The sequence below is a fragment of the Chlorocebus sabaeus genome, chromosome 20 (genome assembly GCF_047675955.1).
Source record: "Chlorocebus sabaeus isolate Y175 chromosome 20, mChlSab1.0.hap1, whole genome shotgun sequence".
Taxonomy (NCBI): Eukaryota; Metazoa; Chordata; class Mammalia; order Primates; family Cercopithecidae; genus Chlorocebus; species Chlorocebus sabaeus.
Window position 1 is genome coordinate 102,101,288 of NC_132923.1, and position 16,968 is coordinate 102,118,255.

Below are 16,968 nucleotides of genomic sequence, written 5' to 3' on the forward strand. Positions count from 1 at the left end.
GCAGTGAGCTGAGATCACGCCACTGCACTTGAGTCTGGGTGACAGAGTGAGACTGTCTCAAAAAACAAAAACAAAAACAAAAAATCCCCAAGGAGCTTCTGTGAATCATTTTAAATGCAGGTAGGAAAGTGGGCAAAAGTAACATATGCAAAGATATTTAACTTCAAAATGAGAGAAATGATGGTTAGAACTATGGTTTAATCAGATTGGCAAAGAAAAATGATGGGTAACACTGCTAAGGTATTCTTATTGCCAGTAGGAGTGTAAACTGATAAAAGTGCTGCAGAGGGCAATTTAGTAGAACCTGTTAAAATTTTAACTACCATTTACCCAGGAACTCCATTTTTAGGAATTTATCTTTCAGATACATTTTGTACATTTATGAAATGAAGCATGTACAAAGATTTTAATCATAGCATTGTTTGTAGTAGCAGAAGCTTGAAAACAACCTAATTATTTCACCAGTGGTCAGGGCCGTGGTGTATTCACTCTTGAGTTATTGTGTGAATTAGAAAAAAATAGCTCTACGTGGGCAGGGTCTGAAATGTACCCTTTTTGAATTTCACACCTATTTATATGGCCTGGCACGTGGAGTTGCTGTCCAGGCATACATAGTGGCCTTGTTGAGGCTGTAGTTAAAACTGAACGAAGTATATATCCCTAACAATGGAATATTACACAGTTGTTAAAAAAGAATGTGGCAGCTCAGTATATGCACACATAGAGGAGTCTCAAATATCGTAAGTAAAAAAAGACACAAAATTGTGTAACATGGTGCCATTTGTGCTACATACACACACACTTATATATATGTGTAGATTATCCCTGGAAGACAACTAATAAATGGGTAATAGTGGTTGCCTCTAAGGATAATTGAATCACTAGGGGAGAATTTTAAAAGGGAAAATTATTTTTTCATTGTGTATTATTTGAATCTTTGAATTTTTTGGCACATCTGTTAAACATGCATAGAATTTTTTTTGAAAAGATAAAGGAAAATGGTAATTAATATGAATTGAGAGTTCACCGAAGAGGGACTACAAATAATGCTTACATGTGAAAAATACCTAACTACACTAAAGTAAAATAATTTTTCACTTATTGAGAAATAACAAAATGTTTGGTAATACTCTATTGACTAGGATACTGGGAAAGGCCCACATCTGTTGAGAATGGTCACATAATTTGATGTAAGGTCTATGGAGAGCAATGTGGCAGTACCATCAGAATTAACATTATGTATTCGGGACCCACCAACAACACTTCTAAGACTTTATTCTGTAGATAAACTAGCACATGTAGAATTAATTTAGGTACATACTCATTGTAGCATTGTTTATAACAGTAAAAGATTTATAACATCCTAGATATGTTCATCAGGGATTCTTCAGATTACTTTTGGTACATTTAATAATGGAATACTATGCAAGCTGTTATTAGGCAGCTTTATACAATGTTGTGTAAATGGACCTCGAAGATAGTTTACTAAGTGACAAGAGCAAGATTCTGAATCTTGATAATAATAGGCTACACTTTGTAGTCAGAAGCAACTTTGTTTAATTACATAGACCATCTCTAGAAGGATATATAGTAGTACCGCTTATCTGTGGCTTGAAAATATTAAATGGAAAATTCCAGAAATAATTCATAAGTTTTAAATTGTGTGCCATTCTGAGTAGCACGATGAAATATGCCATTCTACCTGCGATGTAAATCATCTCTTTGTCTAGCATATCCACACTGTGTATACTACCCATCACTAGTCAGTAGCCATCTCAGTTATCAGGTCACAAGAAGGATGAGTACAGCACATTAAGATATTTTGAGAGAGAGTACATTCACGTAACTTTTATTACAGTATACTATAATTTTTCTATTTCATTAGTAGTTACTGTTAACCTCTTACTATGCCTAATTTATAAATAAAACATCATAGGTATATATGTATAAAAAATATAGTGTGTATATATAGAACCCTATATACAACATATATACACATATGTTGCCTATATGTTGCATATACGTATATGTGTATGTACATATATACACATATACATATGTGTATGTATATGTATATACATATACAACATATATACATATACATATACAACATATATACATATACATATATTGTATATGTATATACATATACAACATATATACATATACATATACAACATATATACATATACATATATTGTATATGTATATACAACCCTGTATACATATTTCAGGCAACATAGTGGTTGCCTGAAACCATGGATCATACTAAACCCTATATACATATATGTGTGTATATATATCACACTTAGCACTTATCACTACCTGGAATTATACACACATACATATCTGTGTGTGTATATATGTATACATATATACATATACATATATAATGTATATATGTATGCATATATAGTATATACATATATCTTATACATATGGATATGTATATATCCCTATATGGATATATTATGGATATATGTACACATATATACATATGTGTGTATATATATAGGGTTCGGTATGATCCTTGGTTTCAGGCAACCACTGGGGGTCTTGGAACATATTCCCAGCAGATAAAGGGGAACAACTGTATAAGAAACTGGGAACAGTGGTTGTGTTCAAGATTGAGTCTGGGTAGATGGCAGTCATTCGTGTATATATTACTTTAATTGCAAAAACGACAGTTATTTTTGCACCAACGCAGTACTTCCATACCTTTTGAATTTTGCACTGAGTTCATGTATTACTTCTGTTTAAAGTAAATTTAAATACAACCTCCAATGGCTTCCCATCAACATTTAAAATACAATCCTAATTTTGTTTTTAACTGAGACCTTCCAGATCCTATACAATTTAGTTTCTGCCTACTTCTCCAAATGTATCATTCTCCCGCTGCTTACTGTCTTTTAGCCTTGTTCTTGTTGATGTTTCTAAAGCATGCCAAGCTTTCTCCCACTTCAGGGTTTTTGCACCTATAGTCTTCCTGCCTGAACTCTTCTGACCTTAGGCCTTTGCATGGCTTACTCTCTTGAATAATTCAAAAGGTCTCTGCTCAGATGTTTACTTTGAAATTGCCCCTCCTCCATGCCATCACTCTCCATTCCTGTACGCTGCTTTATTTTCTTCATTGCACTTATCACTACCTAGAATTATATATTATTTGTTTTACTTGTTTATTGTTTGTGCCTTCCTCTAGAATGTAAGGCTCATAAGAGCAGAACTTTGTCTTGTTTTCTGCTGTATCTCCAGGGCTTAGAACAGTGCCTGGCTTGTAGTAAACATTCAGGAAATAAATACTGAGTGAATACACATGTTTTAAGTACATTCTTCCTCTCTGTTGTTTGTCCTGTAACTTTGATTTGTAAAGACCTTTGTTTACAGAAGTTTTTATTTTTGATTAAAAAAATTTACTTTTTAAGAGCTTTATTATGATAGATAGAATAGTAGCCCCCTCCAAAGATGTCCATGTCCTTGTCCACGGAATCTGTGAATATATTACATTACATGGCAAAGGTGAATTAAGGTAGCAAATGGCATTAGGGTTACTAATCAGCTAACCTTAAAATAGGGAGATTATCCTGGATCATCTGAGCAGTTTTAAATTTTGAGGTACTCAAATGTATCAACCTTCTACTTTGATTGACTCTTGTGTTTTATTTAAGAATACTTTGTGATCCCGGCCGGGCACGGTGGCTCACGCCTGTAATCCTAGCACTTTGGGAGGCCGAGGTGGGTGGATCACGAGGTCAGGAGTTCAAGACCAGCCTGGCCAACGTGGTGAAACACTGTCTCTACTAAAAATACAAAAAATTAGCCGGGCGTGGTGGCGCACACCTGTGGTCCCAGCTACTCAGGAGGCTGAGGCACAAGAATCGCTTGAACCTGGGAGGCGAAGGTTGCAGTGAGCCGAGATTGTGCCACTGTACTCCAGTCTGGGTGACAGAGTGAGACTCTGTCTCAAAAAAAAAAAAAAAAAGAAAAGAATACTTTGTGATCTGGTTATTTGAAAGTTCTCTAGTGACTTTAGTTTTGGTTTTTTTTTTTTTTTTTTTTTCTGAGATCTTTAATTGATGTGGAATGTATTTTTGTGTATGGTCTGAGGTTGGATCTAATTTTTCTGAGTAGCCAATTGTCCTAATCAGCAAGATTAACAATTGTTTTCATTGTTTTGATCATACTTATTTTAAAAATATATATTTATAAATTTTATATTTATAGTTTATAAATATTTTTTAAAATCAGTAAATTAAACTAATGCTGATTGGGAGAAGCAGGAATCTGTGTGTATTTTCCAAGGTGACTTTTTTATTGCAACCACTCTTTCAGAGGAATTGTATTTCTCCTGATGTATATCAACTTTCAGTTGATAGCAATTATAGTCAGTGATAAGATACTAAAAAAAATCTTTCTGCGGTTTCTGAATTTGCTTTTAACTAGGAAAGTACACAGGCAGATGCCATGAAATTTCCATCTTCCCAATCTTCCCAGCCTTCCAGGCTTTTAAAGAACAAAGGCATATCATGCAAACCCGTCACACAGACCAAGGCCACTTCTTGCAAACCACATACACAGCACAAAGAATGTCAGACAGGTATGTATCCTTGTGTGTTCCCATGTACAAAGCTTGTTTTCTGGCTTGTTTTTGTTTTTTAAAAAAGGAAAGAAAATAATTGACAGATTCTTAAATGTGAAAACATTCCTTTTCTTAGCTCACATACTTTAAATACTTAATTTATTGCTTTCATAATTATTAACACTAATAACCAGCTATTATAACAAGCTATTATAATTACTAACATATAGTTTTAGTTGAAAGCATTAATGATTTAACCTGTTTTTTTTTTTTAAATACTGCAAATTCAATTGTCAGTTGCTAATAGTACAACTAATTTATCTGAGGTATTGGTGACCGTGAAAATTGTTTGAGCTTATATTTGAAAAAGTTGTAAAGTATTACTTTTAATCCAACTACCCTTAGATTTTCAATTGCTTTAATAGTCTACTGTGCCTAAAGCATTGATTTTTTTTTTTTTTTTTTTTTTTTTTTTTTTTTTGAGATGGAGTTTCACTCTTGTCGCCCAGGCTAGAGTGTAATAGCACGATTTTGGCTCCCTATAACTCCTGGGTTCAAGTGATTCTCCTGCCTCAGCCTCCTGAGCAGCTGGGATTACAGGTGCCTGCCGCCACACCTGGCTAATTTTTTTTTTTTTTTTGATACGGAGTCTTGCTCTGTCGCCCAGGCTGGAGTGCAGTGGCGCAATCTTGGCTCACTGCAAGCTCCACCTCCTAGGTTCACGCCATTCTCCTGCCTCAGCCTCCCGAGTAGCTGGGACTACAGGCGCCCGCTACCTCGCCCGGCTAGTTTTTTGTATTTTTTTTAGTAGAGACGGGGTTTCACCGTGTTAGCCAGGATGCTCTCGATCTCCTGACCTCGTGATCCGCCCATCTCAGCCTCCCAAAGTGCTGGAATTACAGGCTTGAGCCACCGCGCCCAGCCATCTGGCTAATTTTTGTATTTTTAGTAGAAACGGGGTTTCATCACTTTGACCAGGCTGGTTTTGAACTCCTGACCTCAGGTGATCTGCCTGCCTCGACCTTCCAAAGTGCTGGGATTACAGGCATGAGCCACTGTCCCTGGCCTGATTTTTGTTTTTAATAATAATTTTACTTCACAGAATACGCTGTATTTAAAAGCTTAGTCTGTCAACAAGTAGTAAGTTTTTATGTAGGGTACCTTTATTTTGGTAGAAGTCAAGGAGAATCCTGTTTTCCTTCCTCAGGAAATTTATATTCCTATTAAAACAATATATTCTTTGTACTTGAATTTATATTAAAAAACATTCACACATGGAGAGTACTGAAGGATCTGTGGGCATCTATGTGTGTGTGTGTGCGCGTGCGTGCTTACGTTTTGAGTTCTAGATTAAATATTGAATTGTCGTCGGACGCGGTGACTCATGCATATAGTCCCAGCACTTTGGGAGGCCAACATGGGCGGATCACCTGAGGTCAGGAGTTTGAGACCAGCCTAACCAACATGGTGAAACCCCATCTCTACTAAAAATACAAAATTAGCTGGGCGTGGTGGCACATGACTGTAATCCCAGCTACTCAGGAGGCTGAGGCAGGAGAATCGCTTGAACCTGGGAGGCAGAGGTTGCTGTGGGCCAAGATCGCGCCATTGTGCTCCAACCTGGGCAACGAGTGAAACTCCATCTTTTTTAAATAATAAATCTTGAATTGTTTTCTAACAATTGAAATTATTTTTTCATTTGACATTGCATTGGAAACATTATTCCACATCAATGTAAATTTAAATATACATCGAGATTCTTTTTTTCCAATTTTTATTTTATTATGTTTATTTTATTTTATCTTATTTTATTTTATTCAGGGGGTACATGTGCAGATTTGTTACCTGGGTATGAGATTCTTAAAATAGAATTCAGTGTATATAATATAACCAACTCCGTAAAATTGGAAATTTATTATAAGCAATGTTGGGTTAAGCTATGTTAATGGATCTTTGTCCACTTGCCTAATTATGTCCTTAGGATAAATCCTAATCAGTGGAATTATTGATTCAAAGACTGTCATCGATTTTTTTTTTTTTTTTTTTTGAGACAGAGTCTATCTCTGTCGCCCAGGCTGTAGTGCAGTGGTGCGATCTCGGCTCACTGCAGCCTCCACCTCCCGGGTTCAAGCGATTCTCCTGCCTCAAGCCTCCCAAGTAGATGGGATTACAGGCACCCGTGACCACGCCCAGCTAATTTTTTTTGTATTTTTAGTAGAGACGGGTTTCACCGTGTTGGCCACGCTGGTCATAAACTCCTGACCTCATGATCCGCCTGCCTCAGCCTCCCAAAATGCTGGGATTACAAGCATGAGCCACTGTGCCTGGCCTATTATCTATTCTTAAAGCTTTTGATACCTGTTGCCTAAATTGCCCTCCTGAAAAGTCACATCAATGTATGCTCCAACCAGCAGTGTTCAGGAGGATCCATTTCTCTACAACCTCACTGACAGTATCAAAATTCAGAAAGGTTGAGTATACAGTACAGTCAACACTAGTATACTCTTCATCTAGATTAATGAAATGTTACCTTTTTTTAATATATTTTTTTTTCTGGATTGTTTCAAGTAAAACATTATTTTTCTTTCTCTTTTTCTTCCTTTTCTTTCTTTTTTTTGAGATGGAGTTTCGCTCTTGTCTCCCAGGCTGGAGTGCAATGGCGTGATCTCAGCACACTGCACCCTCCGCCTCCCGGGTTCAAGTAATTCTCCTGTCTCAGCCTCTCAAGTGGCTGGGATTATAGGCACATACCACCACGCCTGGCTAATTTTGTGTTTTTAGTAGAGAGGGGGTTTCACCATGTTGGCCTTGCTGGTCTCGAACTCCTGACCTCAGGTGATATGCCCACCTTGGCCTCCCAAAGTGCTGGGATTACAGGTGTGAGCCCCATGCCTGCCTTTTTTTTCTTTTTCTTTAAAAATTTTTTCAATACTAGTGTCACTCACCAATAAAAAATTTATTCTTTTTTTGTTTGTTTTTTGAGACACAGTCTCAAGAGTGCAGTGGCGTGATCCTGGCTCCCTGCGGCCTCAACCTCCTGGGCTCAGGTGATCCTCTTGCTTTAGCTACCCAAGTAGCTGGGACTATAGGCATGTGCCACTGCACCCAGCCAATTTTTTTTTTTTTTTTTTTTTTTTTTTAAGAGATGGAGTTTTGCCATGTTGCCCAGATTGGTCTCTAATACCAGGGCTCAAGTGATCCACCCACCTTGGCATCCCAAAGTGCTGGGATTATAGGTGTGAGCCACCGTGCCCAGCCAAAATGTTTATTGTTAATTTGATGTGTACTGTGGTCTTCGCCCTCATTTCAATAACCTATTGGGTGCTTGGGATTACTTGTACATGTATCACATCCTACAGTTTTATTATAGCTAGTGATCAAGCTTTGGGCAAAGGAGAAATTCAGTTGTCAGTGGCATCACTGGAAATATTATTATTTGTGCTTAAACTTTTATCAGTGCATTCTTTTGATAAATAGAAATAGTAACAAAATATGAATTTTAAATGTGTGGGGAGATACATAAGGAACATTGCTTATTTGTTCTTGAAAATAACAGTGATTCAAATATTTCATTCAGATTTACCTATGCCTAATGAAAAAAATGATGCAGAACTTGATTCTCCACCTTCAAAGAAAAAAAGATTAGGTTTTTTCCAGACTTACGATACAGAATATTTAAAAGTTGGTTTTATTATCTGTCCTGGATCAAAAGAAAGTTCACCAAGGCCACAGTGTGTCATTTGTGGAGAGATCTTATCCAGTGAAAACATGAAGCCAGCAAATCTTTCTCATCATTTGAAGACAAAACATTCAGAATTAGAAAACAAACCAGTAGATTTTTTTGAACAAAAATCTCTAGAAATGGAATGTCAAAATAGTTCTATCAAAAAGTGTTTACTAGTTGAAAAGTCACTTGTGAAAGCTTCTTATTTAATTGCTTTCCAAACTGCTGCAAGCAAGAAGCCATTCTCCATTGCTGAAGAATTAATTAAACCATATTTAGTAGAAATGTGTTCAGAAGTTTTGGGTTCAAGTGCTGGAGACAAAATGAAAACTATCCCACTTTCTAATGTTACAATTCAACACAGGATTGACGAACTATCTGCAGACATTGAAGACCAGCTGATTCAAAAGGTCAGAGAGTCAAAGTGGTTTGCCCTGCAGATAGATGAGTCATCAGAAATCTCAGATACCACACTTCTTTTGTGCTATATTCGTTTCATTGATTATGATTGTCGTGATGTAAAAGAAGAATTATTATTTTGCATTGAAATGCCTACTCAAATAACTGGTTTTGAAATATTTGAACTAATAAATAAATATATTGATAGTAAATCTCTGAATTGGAAACATTGTGTTGGTCTCTGTACCGATGGGGCTGCAAGCATGACTGGCAGGTATTCTGGTTTAAAAGCAAAAATTCAAGAAGTTGCCATGAATACAGCGGCATTTACACATTGTTTTATTCACCGTGAACGTTTAGTGGCAGAAAAGTTGTCTCCATGTTTACATAAAATTCTTTTGCAGTCAGCACAAATTCTAAGTTTTATAAAGAGCAATGCATTGAATTCACGTATGTTAACAATTTTGTGTGAAGAGATGGGATCTGAGCATGTGAGTTTACCACTTCATGCTGAAGTACATTGGATATCAAGAGGGAGAATGTTAAAAAGATTATTTGAATTACGACATGAGATTGAAATATTTTTAAGTCAAAAGCATTCAGATTTGGCCAAGTATTTTCATGATGAGGAATGGGTTGCAAAGCTGGCCTACTTATCAGATATATTTTCACTTATAAATGAATTAAATTTAAGTCTCCAAGGAACTTTGACTACTTTCTTCAATTTGTGTGATAAAATTGATGTATTTAAGAGAAAGTTAAAAATGTGGTTGAAGCGCACACAAGAGAATGACTATGACATGTTCCCTTCATTTTCTGAATTCTCAAATTCATCAGGCTTAAATATGACAGAGATCACAAGGATTATTTTTGAGCACCTGGAAGGACTTTCTCAAGTGGTCAGTGACTGTTTTCCACCAGAACAAGACTTGCGTTCAGGAAATTTGTGGATAATTAACCCTTTTATGAATCACCAAAATAATAATCTCACCGACTTCGAAGAAGAAAAGCTAACACAGCTATCTTCAGATTTAGGATTACAATCAGTATTTAAATCAGTGTCTGTAACTCAGTTTTGGATAAATGCAAAGACAAGTTACCCAGAACTCCATGAAAGGGCAATGAAATTTTTATTACCCTTTTCAACTGTTTATTTATGTGATGCTGCCTTTTCAGCTTTGACTGAGTCAAAACAAAGAAATCTGTTGGTTTCTGGCCCTGCCCTAAGACTTGCAGTCACATCTTTAATTCCAAGGATAGAAAAATTAATGAAGGAAAAAGAGTAGCAATATGCACATTGCTTAATAGCGAAGTTAGTAATCTTGTGTTTTGTATAAGTATCCTAAAAGATAATTTCCTAATGTGGATTTGTGTTTTCAGTGATTAAATGTTTTAATAATTTTTCCCTTTTTGTTGAGGAATTTAATAATTACGATTTTTATAAGTAATTATGTATAATTATAATCCAGGGTAGAAAATTTAGTTATTTCATTAAATTTGGATTAGTGACAAAGACTGAAGGTAATGAGAGGCCCAGTTTATAATGTAACAGCACAACCTGAATGTTGAAACAGCTTGGCCTTCAGAAGCGAGTGGAACATTTCAGTCTTCCAGCCAACCAGCTACTTACCCCAGCAAGGTTGTGAGTAGGTGGAAAAGATGGATCTTTTTTTTTTTTCTTTTTTTTTGAGATGGAGTTTTGCTCTTGTTGCCCAGGCTGGAGTGCAATGGTGTGATCTCGGCTCACTGGAACCTCTGCCTTCTGGGTTCAAACAATTCTCCTGCCTTGGCCTTCTGGGTAGCTGGGGTTACAAGGCATGTGCCATTACACCTGTCTGTTGTATTTTTCTAGTAGAGATGGGGTTTTACCATGTTGGTCAGGCTGGTCTCGAACTCCTGACCTCAAGTGATCCACCTGCCTCGGCCTCCCAAAGTGCTGGGATTACAAGTATGAGCCACCATGCCCAGCTGGAAAAAGAGATCTAAGCAGCTTGGGTAACTATAAACGGAAGCAGTAGGGGGGTTTGAGACCCCTGCTTGGGAGCTTTCTGGCCTAATATACCAGAGCTTAGCAAACTTTTTAAATAGCCAGATAGTAAATATTTTCAGCTTTGCAGGCCATACTGTCACAGCTGCAGTTGCAGTGCAAAAGCAGCCACAGACAATATGCAGATGAGTGTGGCTGTGTTTAAATAAAAGTTATTCGTGAGCACTGAAATAGGAATTTCATATAATTTTCCTATGTCACACAAGCTTCTTTAAAAAGTTTTTATCATAAAAATGTAAAGAAACATTATTAGCTTGGGGGAAGGGGAGAAGCATGGAAAAAAATCAGACAGCTGGGCAAATTTGGCCCATGGTTTGCCCATCCCAGCTTTAGACAGATTTCCAGGTAAGAGCAAATGGGCCAGGAGTGGACTGTAGGGCTTGGTTCAGTGAAGTCCATGGCTGCAAGTATCTGAATTTTCGAACACCTTTCACATTTCAGTCTCAGCTGAGATAAATTAGAGGGAAAAGATACCTCAGGCAAAGATAGAAAAGAGATTTATTTGATAATTAATGGTTTTTGATTTATTACTTATAATTTTATAAATTAATTTACTAATTTACAAATAACTTTCTGAGCTCTTACATGTGCAGGCACTGTGCTAGGCCTGTTACAAACTCTGGAGAACTGAGTTATCCCCGTATACAGATGCAGATACCGAGACCCTTTGGGGTCGGGTGACAGCTCAGATCCCACAGCTACTGTGGCACAGGCAGGAACGAAGCCCCGGGGTCTTTTGATGGTAGCTGAGCCGCACCCAGACACCCAGGCGTGTCTGCCAGCACTCCATACTGGCTGGGAAACACTCCCTGAATCCAAAGGTGTCGGTTTAGTCAGTCAAAGGTGTCGGTTTAGCCAGTGGTCCTCAAGTGTCCCCACCTGTAGGATGGGGGCGCCCTGCTCCAGTGCTGCAGCCTCGCGACCCCCTGGAGGGTGGGGGATGGTAGCTCAGGCGAGAGTCTTCCGGCCGCCCCAGGGAGGGAGGAAATGAGCCGGCGGCAGAGGCGGGTTTTCGGCGGGGCCAACCCACGGTGGGGGGAGCGCGGCCATGGAGCTTCTGCTGTCGGTGCTGCGTGTGCTGCTGGGCGGCTTCTTCGCGCTCGTGGGGTTGGCCAAGCTCTCGGAGGAGATCTCGGCTCCAGTTTCGGAGCGGATGGTGAGCGGCGCGGGCGGGCGGCTGGGGATCGGGCCCGCGGAGGCGTGTGCTCCGCCCCGCCGCTCCCGCCGGCCCAGCAGGCTGCCTTCGGGCGTCCGAGGCTCAGCTGGAGATGGGGGAAAGCGCCTGGCTTTCGACTGAGGCGCAGGTCCTGCCTGGGGAGTTCCTCGAGTTCTCTGGATCTTCCCTAGACGGAAGGGGACAGAACCTCCCCTTTCTGCTGAGCATTGGTGGCCCCAGGCAAATCTACAGCCTTAGGAGGACCTTCCTCCCCACTCCCCGGACCCTGGGAGAGGATGATGCAGCGGGAAAAGGAGCTCACTCCGCGCTGTCTTTCCCCTTTTCGCCGTTTGTTTCAGTTTTCGGGAGGTTCGTGGGGTTGGGGTGTAGTAATCTGGCTTTGCAGGGAAGGAAGCCCGCCCTGAAGGGCGAGTATATCTGCTAAAGGTTGCACATCTAGTCAGGAAGCAGGACATAAACTAGTCACTCCTAACTCGGAACCCAGACAGGGAAGCCTCTCCTGGAAGCCTGAGAGGGAAGCCCTGAAGTCGTCTTTCAGCCTTCTGTCTAGTTCCAGACTCACGGGAAAGCTTTAATTTCCTGTTCACCAATCTCCCCAGTCCCTCAAAAGAGCTAGACTTGTAGACCCCTGCTGGCATCTCTCTCCAAGGCCTGGATACATCCCCAGAGACGATGACTTAGAGCTGCTGCCCAGCAGAGCTGAGGAGGGGAGGTAGAGCTGAGGAATGGGAACAGGAAAAAGTAACCCCGAAAGTAAGGGTGAAGTTACCATTTGGCTCAGGGGTGGACCTGCCTTGACAAGAAAAGTCACTTTGAGCCCACCTAACTCCTCCCCACCTCCAAATATTCCCTGTACAGCAGCCTTAAGAGAAACCAGGCCAGGCACAAAGAAGCAAACTATGGCATTCCCCAGGCCTTGGCACTAGGGAGTCAAGCCCAGCCCCCTCCTCCTGGGATTTGGCCTGGGTTGTAATCTCTTGAGAGGTCTAGTGAGAAAATCTATCTCTGTACCACTTGGAACATGGAGCCTGTTTCCTGATTCCAAAGCTCAGCGCCACAGGGCAGCCCTCTCCCCTCCAGGCTGACCTCAGGCCTGGACCTGACCTAGAGTAGTAGTTCTTTTCTCTGGGGAGTTGAGGGCACAGGCATAGATATGCCATGGAGCATCTGGGGAGCTCATCCTTGGTGAGCATGAGGCTGACAGGCATTCCTTGCCACCCCTAGAACGCCCTGTTCGTGCAGTTTGCTGAGGTGTTCCCGCTGAAGGTATTTGGCTACCAGCCAGATCCCCTGAACTACCAAATAGCTGTGGGCTTTCTGGAACTGCTGGCTGGGCTGCTGCTGGCCACGGGCCCACCGATGCTGCAAGAGATCAGTAACTTGTTCTTGATTCTGCTCATGATGGGTAAGGGGGCCAACTGGCCCGAGAAAATGGGGTTTTCTGGGGGAGGATGATGGAAAGACCTGGCTGTTCCCCCTTACTGTTGCCACCCTTCTTTTTTCTCTGGGATCAAGAGCACTTCCTGCTCTACTACAGTTTCCATGGTCTTCAAACTAGCACAGGTACTTTTTAAACTTAATATGCTAGAACATTATCACATGTTAAGCGTACCTTCTACCTCCTCAATTCTAATGGCTGCATGGTATTCCCTTGTGAAGATGTATTGCAAGCTCAGTGCCTCTGCTCCTTCCTCCACACACCCACTTCTGGGATGAGGGATGGAGGAGCAGCTGCCATTTGATGTATGTGTCTGGCAGATTGGTGTAGAGAGCAGGGAAGCTGGAGAACCTTGAACAGGAAGGCAGAGAATTTCCCGAGGGAGTCCTCCCCCCCACCAGTAGCTCTGCCCACAGGAACTGCTGATGTACAAAGACAGCTGTTGCTTCAAAGGCCAGATATCTTCAGGCTCTTCTATATGCCCTGGCATCTGTTACCATTGCTGCCACCACTACCAGGCTTGCTTCCATTCCTGGAGCTTCTCTCATTTTCAGATCTTTCCCATACCTCCAACCAACAGCCAGCCGCTGGGCTAGTCCTTCCCTTCATCTTAATCTTAGTAGATGTAGGATTAAGAAAGGAGAAGGGGCCAGACACGGTTGCTCACGCCTGTAATCCCAGCACTTTGGGAGGCCGAGGTGGGCGGATCACAAGGTCAGGAGTTCGAGACCAGCCTGACCAACGTGGTGAAACCCCATCCCTACTAAACAAGCATTAGCCGGGCGTGGTGGCGGGCGCCTGTAATCCCAGCTACTCAAGAGACTGAGGCAGGAGAATCACTTGAAGCCAGTACCGAGAACCCAGTAGCCCAGCTACTCAGGAGGCTGGCAGGAGATCATGCTACTGCACTCCAGCCTGGGTGACAGAGCAAAACTCTGCCTTAAAAAAGAAAGAAAGAGAGAGAGAAAGAGAGAAAAGAAAGAAAGAGAAAAGAAAGAAAAAATGAGGAAAGAAAGAAGGACCAGGGAGATTTTTTTCCTAAAATCTATCCACTCTAGCCACTGCCCTATTTTGCTGGGTCATTTCTGTTTCTTGTCCTCCGAGAGGGGCAACTGTTGCCACTGCTGTTGTTCAAGAGGCTTCTGATTTCCTGGTCCTGCTTTCTCCAGGAGGCTAGAGATGAATGCAGCTAGTTTTGGTAATGCACGTTGGGAGTGGTGAGGGTGTTTAATGGGAGGGCTTGGGCTGGAGTGGATCAGCCTAAACTGGAGAGCCCTGAGCTCCTGGATCTCCTGGGTTCTCCCAAGGAGCCTCAGGGACCTCACTTTCCATTCCAGGGGCTATCTTCACCTTGGCAGCTCTAAAAGAGTCACTAAGCACCTGTATCCCGGCCATCGTCTGCCTGGGGTTCCTGCTGCTGCTGAATGTCGGCCAGCTCTTAGCCCAGACTAAGAAGGTGGTCAGACCCACTAGGAAGAAGACTCTAAGTACATTCAAGGAATCCTGGAAGTAGAGCATCTCTGCCTGTTTATGCCGTGCAGCTGTCACAGCAGGAATATGGTAGAACACAGAGTCTGTCATCTTGTTACCAGTGTAATATCCAGGGTCAGCCAGTGTTGAAAGAGACATTTTGCCTACCTGGCCCTGCTTTCTCTTTTTAGCTTTACTACTCTTTTGTGAGGAGTACATGTTATGCATATTAGCATTCCTCATGTCATACGAAAATACAAAATAAGCAGAAAAGAAATTTAAATCAACCAAAATTCTGATGCCTCAAATAACCACTTTTAATGCCTTGGTGTTAGTATACCTCTGAACTTTTTTCTGTGCCTTTAAACAGATACATATTTTTTTAAATGAAAATAAAACCATATATCCTATTTTATTCCCTCCTTTTAAAACCTTATAAACTATAACACTGTTTCATGTCTCTTTTGCCTCATTGCTGTTAATGGCTGCATAGTATTCCATTGTAAGGATGTACTATAATGTATTTCACCCCCCACGAGGAACATTTGGGTTTTTCTCAATTTTTTGCTATTGTAAGCCTCACAGTAAATCTCTTTTGCATACTTATTTTCTTCCCCTAGAAGTAAGGGTGCTGGTTCAAAACACATGCATATTTTTAAGGCTTTTAATACATATTTAAAATGTACAGGTTCTGTATGGCAGAACTTAAGTACTTGCTTCTGCCTATGCCCTTTGAGCCACATTAGAGATTCCCTCCCACTCCTTTTTTTCTCTTGACATATTAGATTTGCAGAGCTAGCAGGTAGGCATTGAGTCATTTGACAGGACCTGAAATCAAGCTCTGGTGGTGATGTGTGGTACCCAGTCCAGTGTTCCTTGACACCTACATGGAGGTGAGGGACAGCCAACTCCGTGAAATGCTGAGTGGTACAGCAGGGCCCAGAGCCTGGAAGGAATCCCAGAGGTCCTTGGGGGTAGGAAGGGTGCATATGTGTGACAGTTCTTGGGGGAAAAGTGGACAACACGTTAGGGCATCTGCTATTATGTCACCACCATCTTTATCTTAGCTAGGCAGGGCTTTGGGCTTTTGGGAAGTGATGTACCTCCCATGAGGGATCATAGTGAGAAACAGTTCACTTATGCAAATATTCTAGCTATCAGCCTACAGATTGCTTTGAGGGTGTAAGTCTCTGTTACTCCATTTCATGTTCACTACAAAATGCTAATTCCCATTCTGACTAGTGAACCTCAGGCAAGGTGACGCTCTCAGTTGGATTTTTTTTATTCTTGAGTCTGAAAGCATGGTGGTGCAGTCTGCCTATAGTAAGGATAGATAGATTACGCTAAATAAATGGTAATGTCAAAACCATAAGGAAACCTTTCTCTCATGTAAGAGGTTCAGAGATAACCACTTCAGTTTCAATGTTGGTTAATTTGCCTAATGATGGCATCAAGAATCAACATTCTTTAAACTTTCTGCTCTGCTGCTGTCAGTGTATTGGCTGTTGCCCTCAGAGTTGCGAAATAGCTGCAGCAGCTCCAGATAGTGCATTTGCTATAATACTGAAAGGTGAAAAGAGAGGAAGGGTGCTTTAGAAGACCCTAGATTTTCCCATAGATTTCACTGGGCAGAACTATGTCCCATTTCCATTCCTACTCACTGGCAGGAGAATGGAATTCCCATAATGCACTTAGACTAGTTAAGATTTACCCACACTGGTCAGCAAGGAAGAAGAGGAAGTAGACAATGGTTTCTTGTCACTTACTAGCTTATTTGAAAACTATGAATAATGATAGTAACTATTTCATAGCCCGGCACATAGTAAATGTTGAGTAAATGCTAGCCATTATTAAATATTGATTTGTTTTACAGTTGAAAAAATGCATCTGGAAAGCTTAAGTGCCTATATGTGAGACCTGGAACTAGAACTAAGGCCTAATTGATTCCAGAACCCAAACCTTTCACTGCACCAGCTGCCAAAGCTGAAAATGGACAGGCATGGCACCCCTGCTCTCTTCAGTCTGAGGGTAGATGGGATGACCTGTCTGGCATGATGAAATCTGTCCTGCTTTCCAGCATTTCCCCTCTGATTGGATTTATTTTTTTTTTTATTTTTTTTTTTTTTGAGATGGGGTT

At 40.9% G+C, this 16,968-nt stretch overlaps 2 protein-coding genes across 10 annotated transcripts in view; both read left to right on the forward strand.

The window, feature by feature from the left end:
* The window catches only part of ZMYM6 (zinc finger MYM-type containing 6), a 46,365-nt gene extending 36,262 nt beyond the window's left edge, over positions 1-10,103 (forward strand). For 7 of the 8 annotated variants that reach the window (XM_037996823.2, XM_037996816.2, XM_037996826.2 and 4 more), the window contains 2 exons: positions 4,441-4,594; positions 8,154-10,103. In XM_037996823.2, coding sequence (XP_037852751.1) covers positions 4,441-4,594; positions 8,154-9,985 — 1,986 coding nt within the window. In that variant the 3' untranslated portion in view covers positions 9,986-10,103. The remainder of the gene's footprint in view (positions 1-4,440; positions 4,595-8,153) is intronic. The other variant, XM_037996830.2, reaches the window with a different exon arrangement.
* Positions 10,104-11,741: 1,638 nt separating this feature from the next.
* On the forward strand, positions 11,742-15,291 carry TMEM35B (transmembrane protein 35B). 2 transcript variants are annotated; one of them, XM_007979470.3, is made up of 4 exons: positions 11,742-11,902; positions 13,148-13,328; positions 14,466-14,559; positions 14,699-15,291. In XM_007979470.3, exons 1-3 carry the CDS (start codon positions 11,795-11,797, stop codon positions 14,552-14,554), a joined length of 378 nt encoding a protein of 125 aa, XP_007977661.1. In that variant the 5' UTR covers positions 11,742-11,794; the 3' UTR covers positions 14,555-14,559; positions 14,699-15,291. The 2 variants fall into 2 exon arrangements, with proteins under 2 accessions (XP_007977661.1, XP_007977657.1); XM_007979466.3 differs by lacking the exon at positions 14,466-14,559 and having other exon boundaries at positions 11,745-11,902.
* Positions 15,292-16,968: the final 1,677 nt, after the last annotated feature.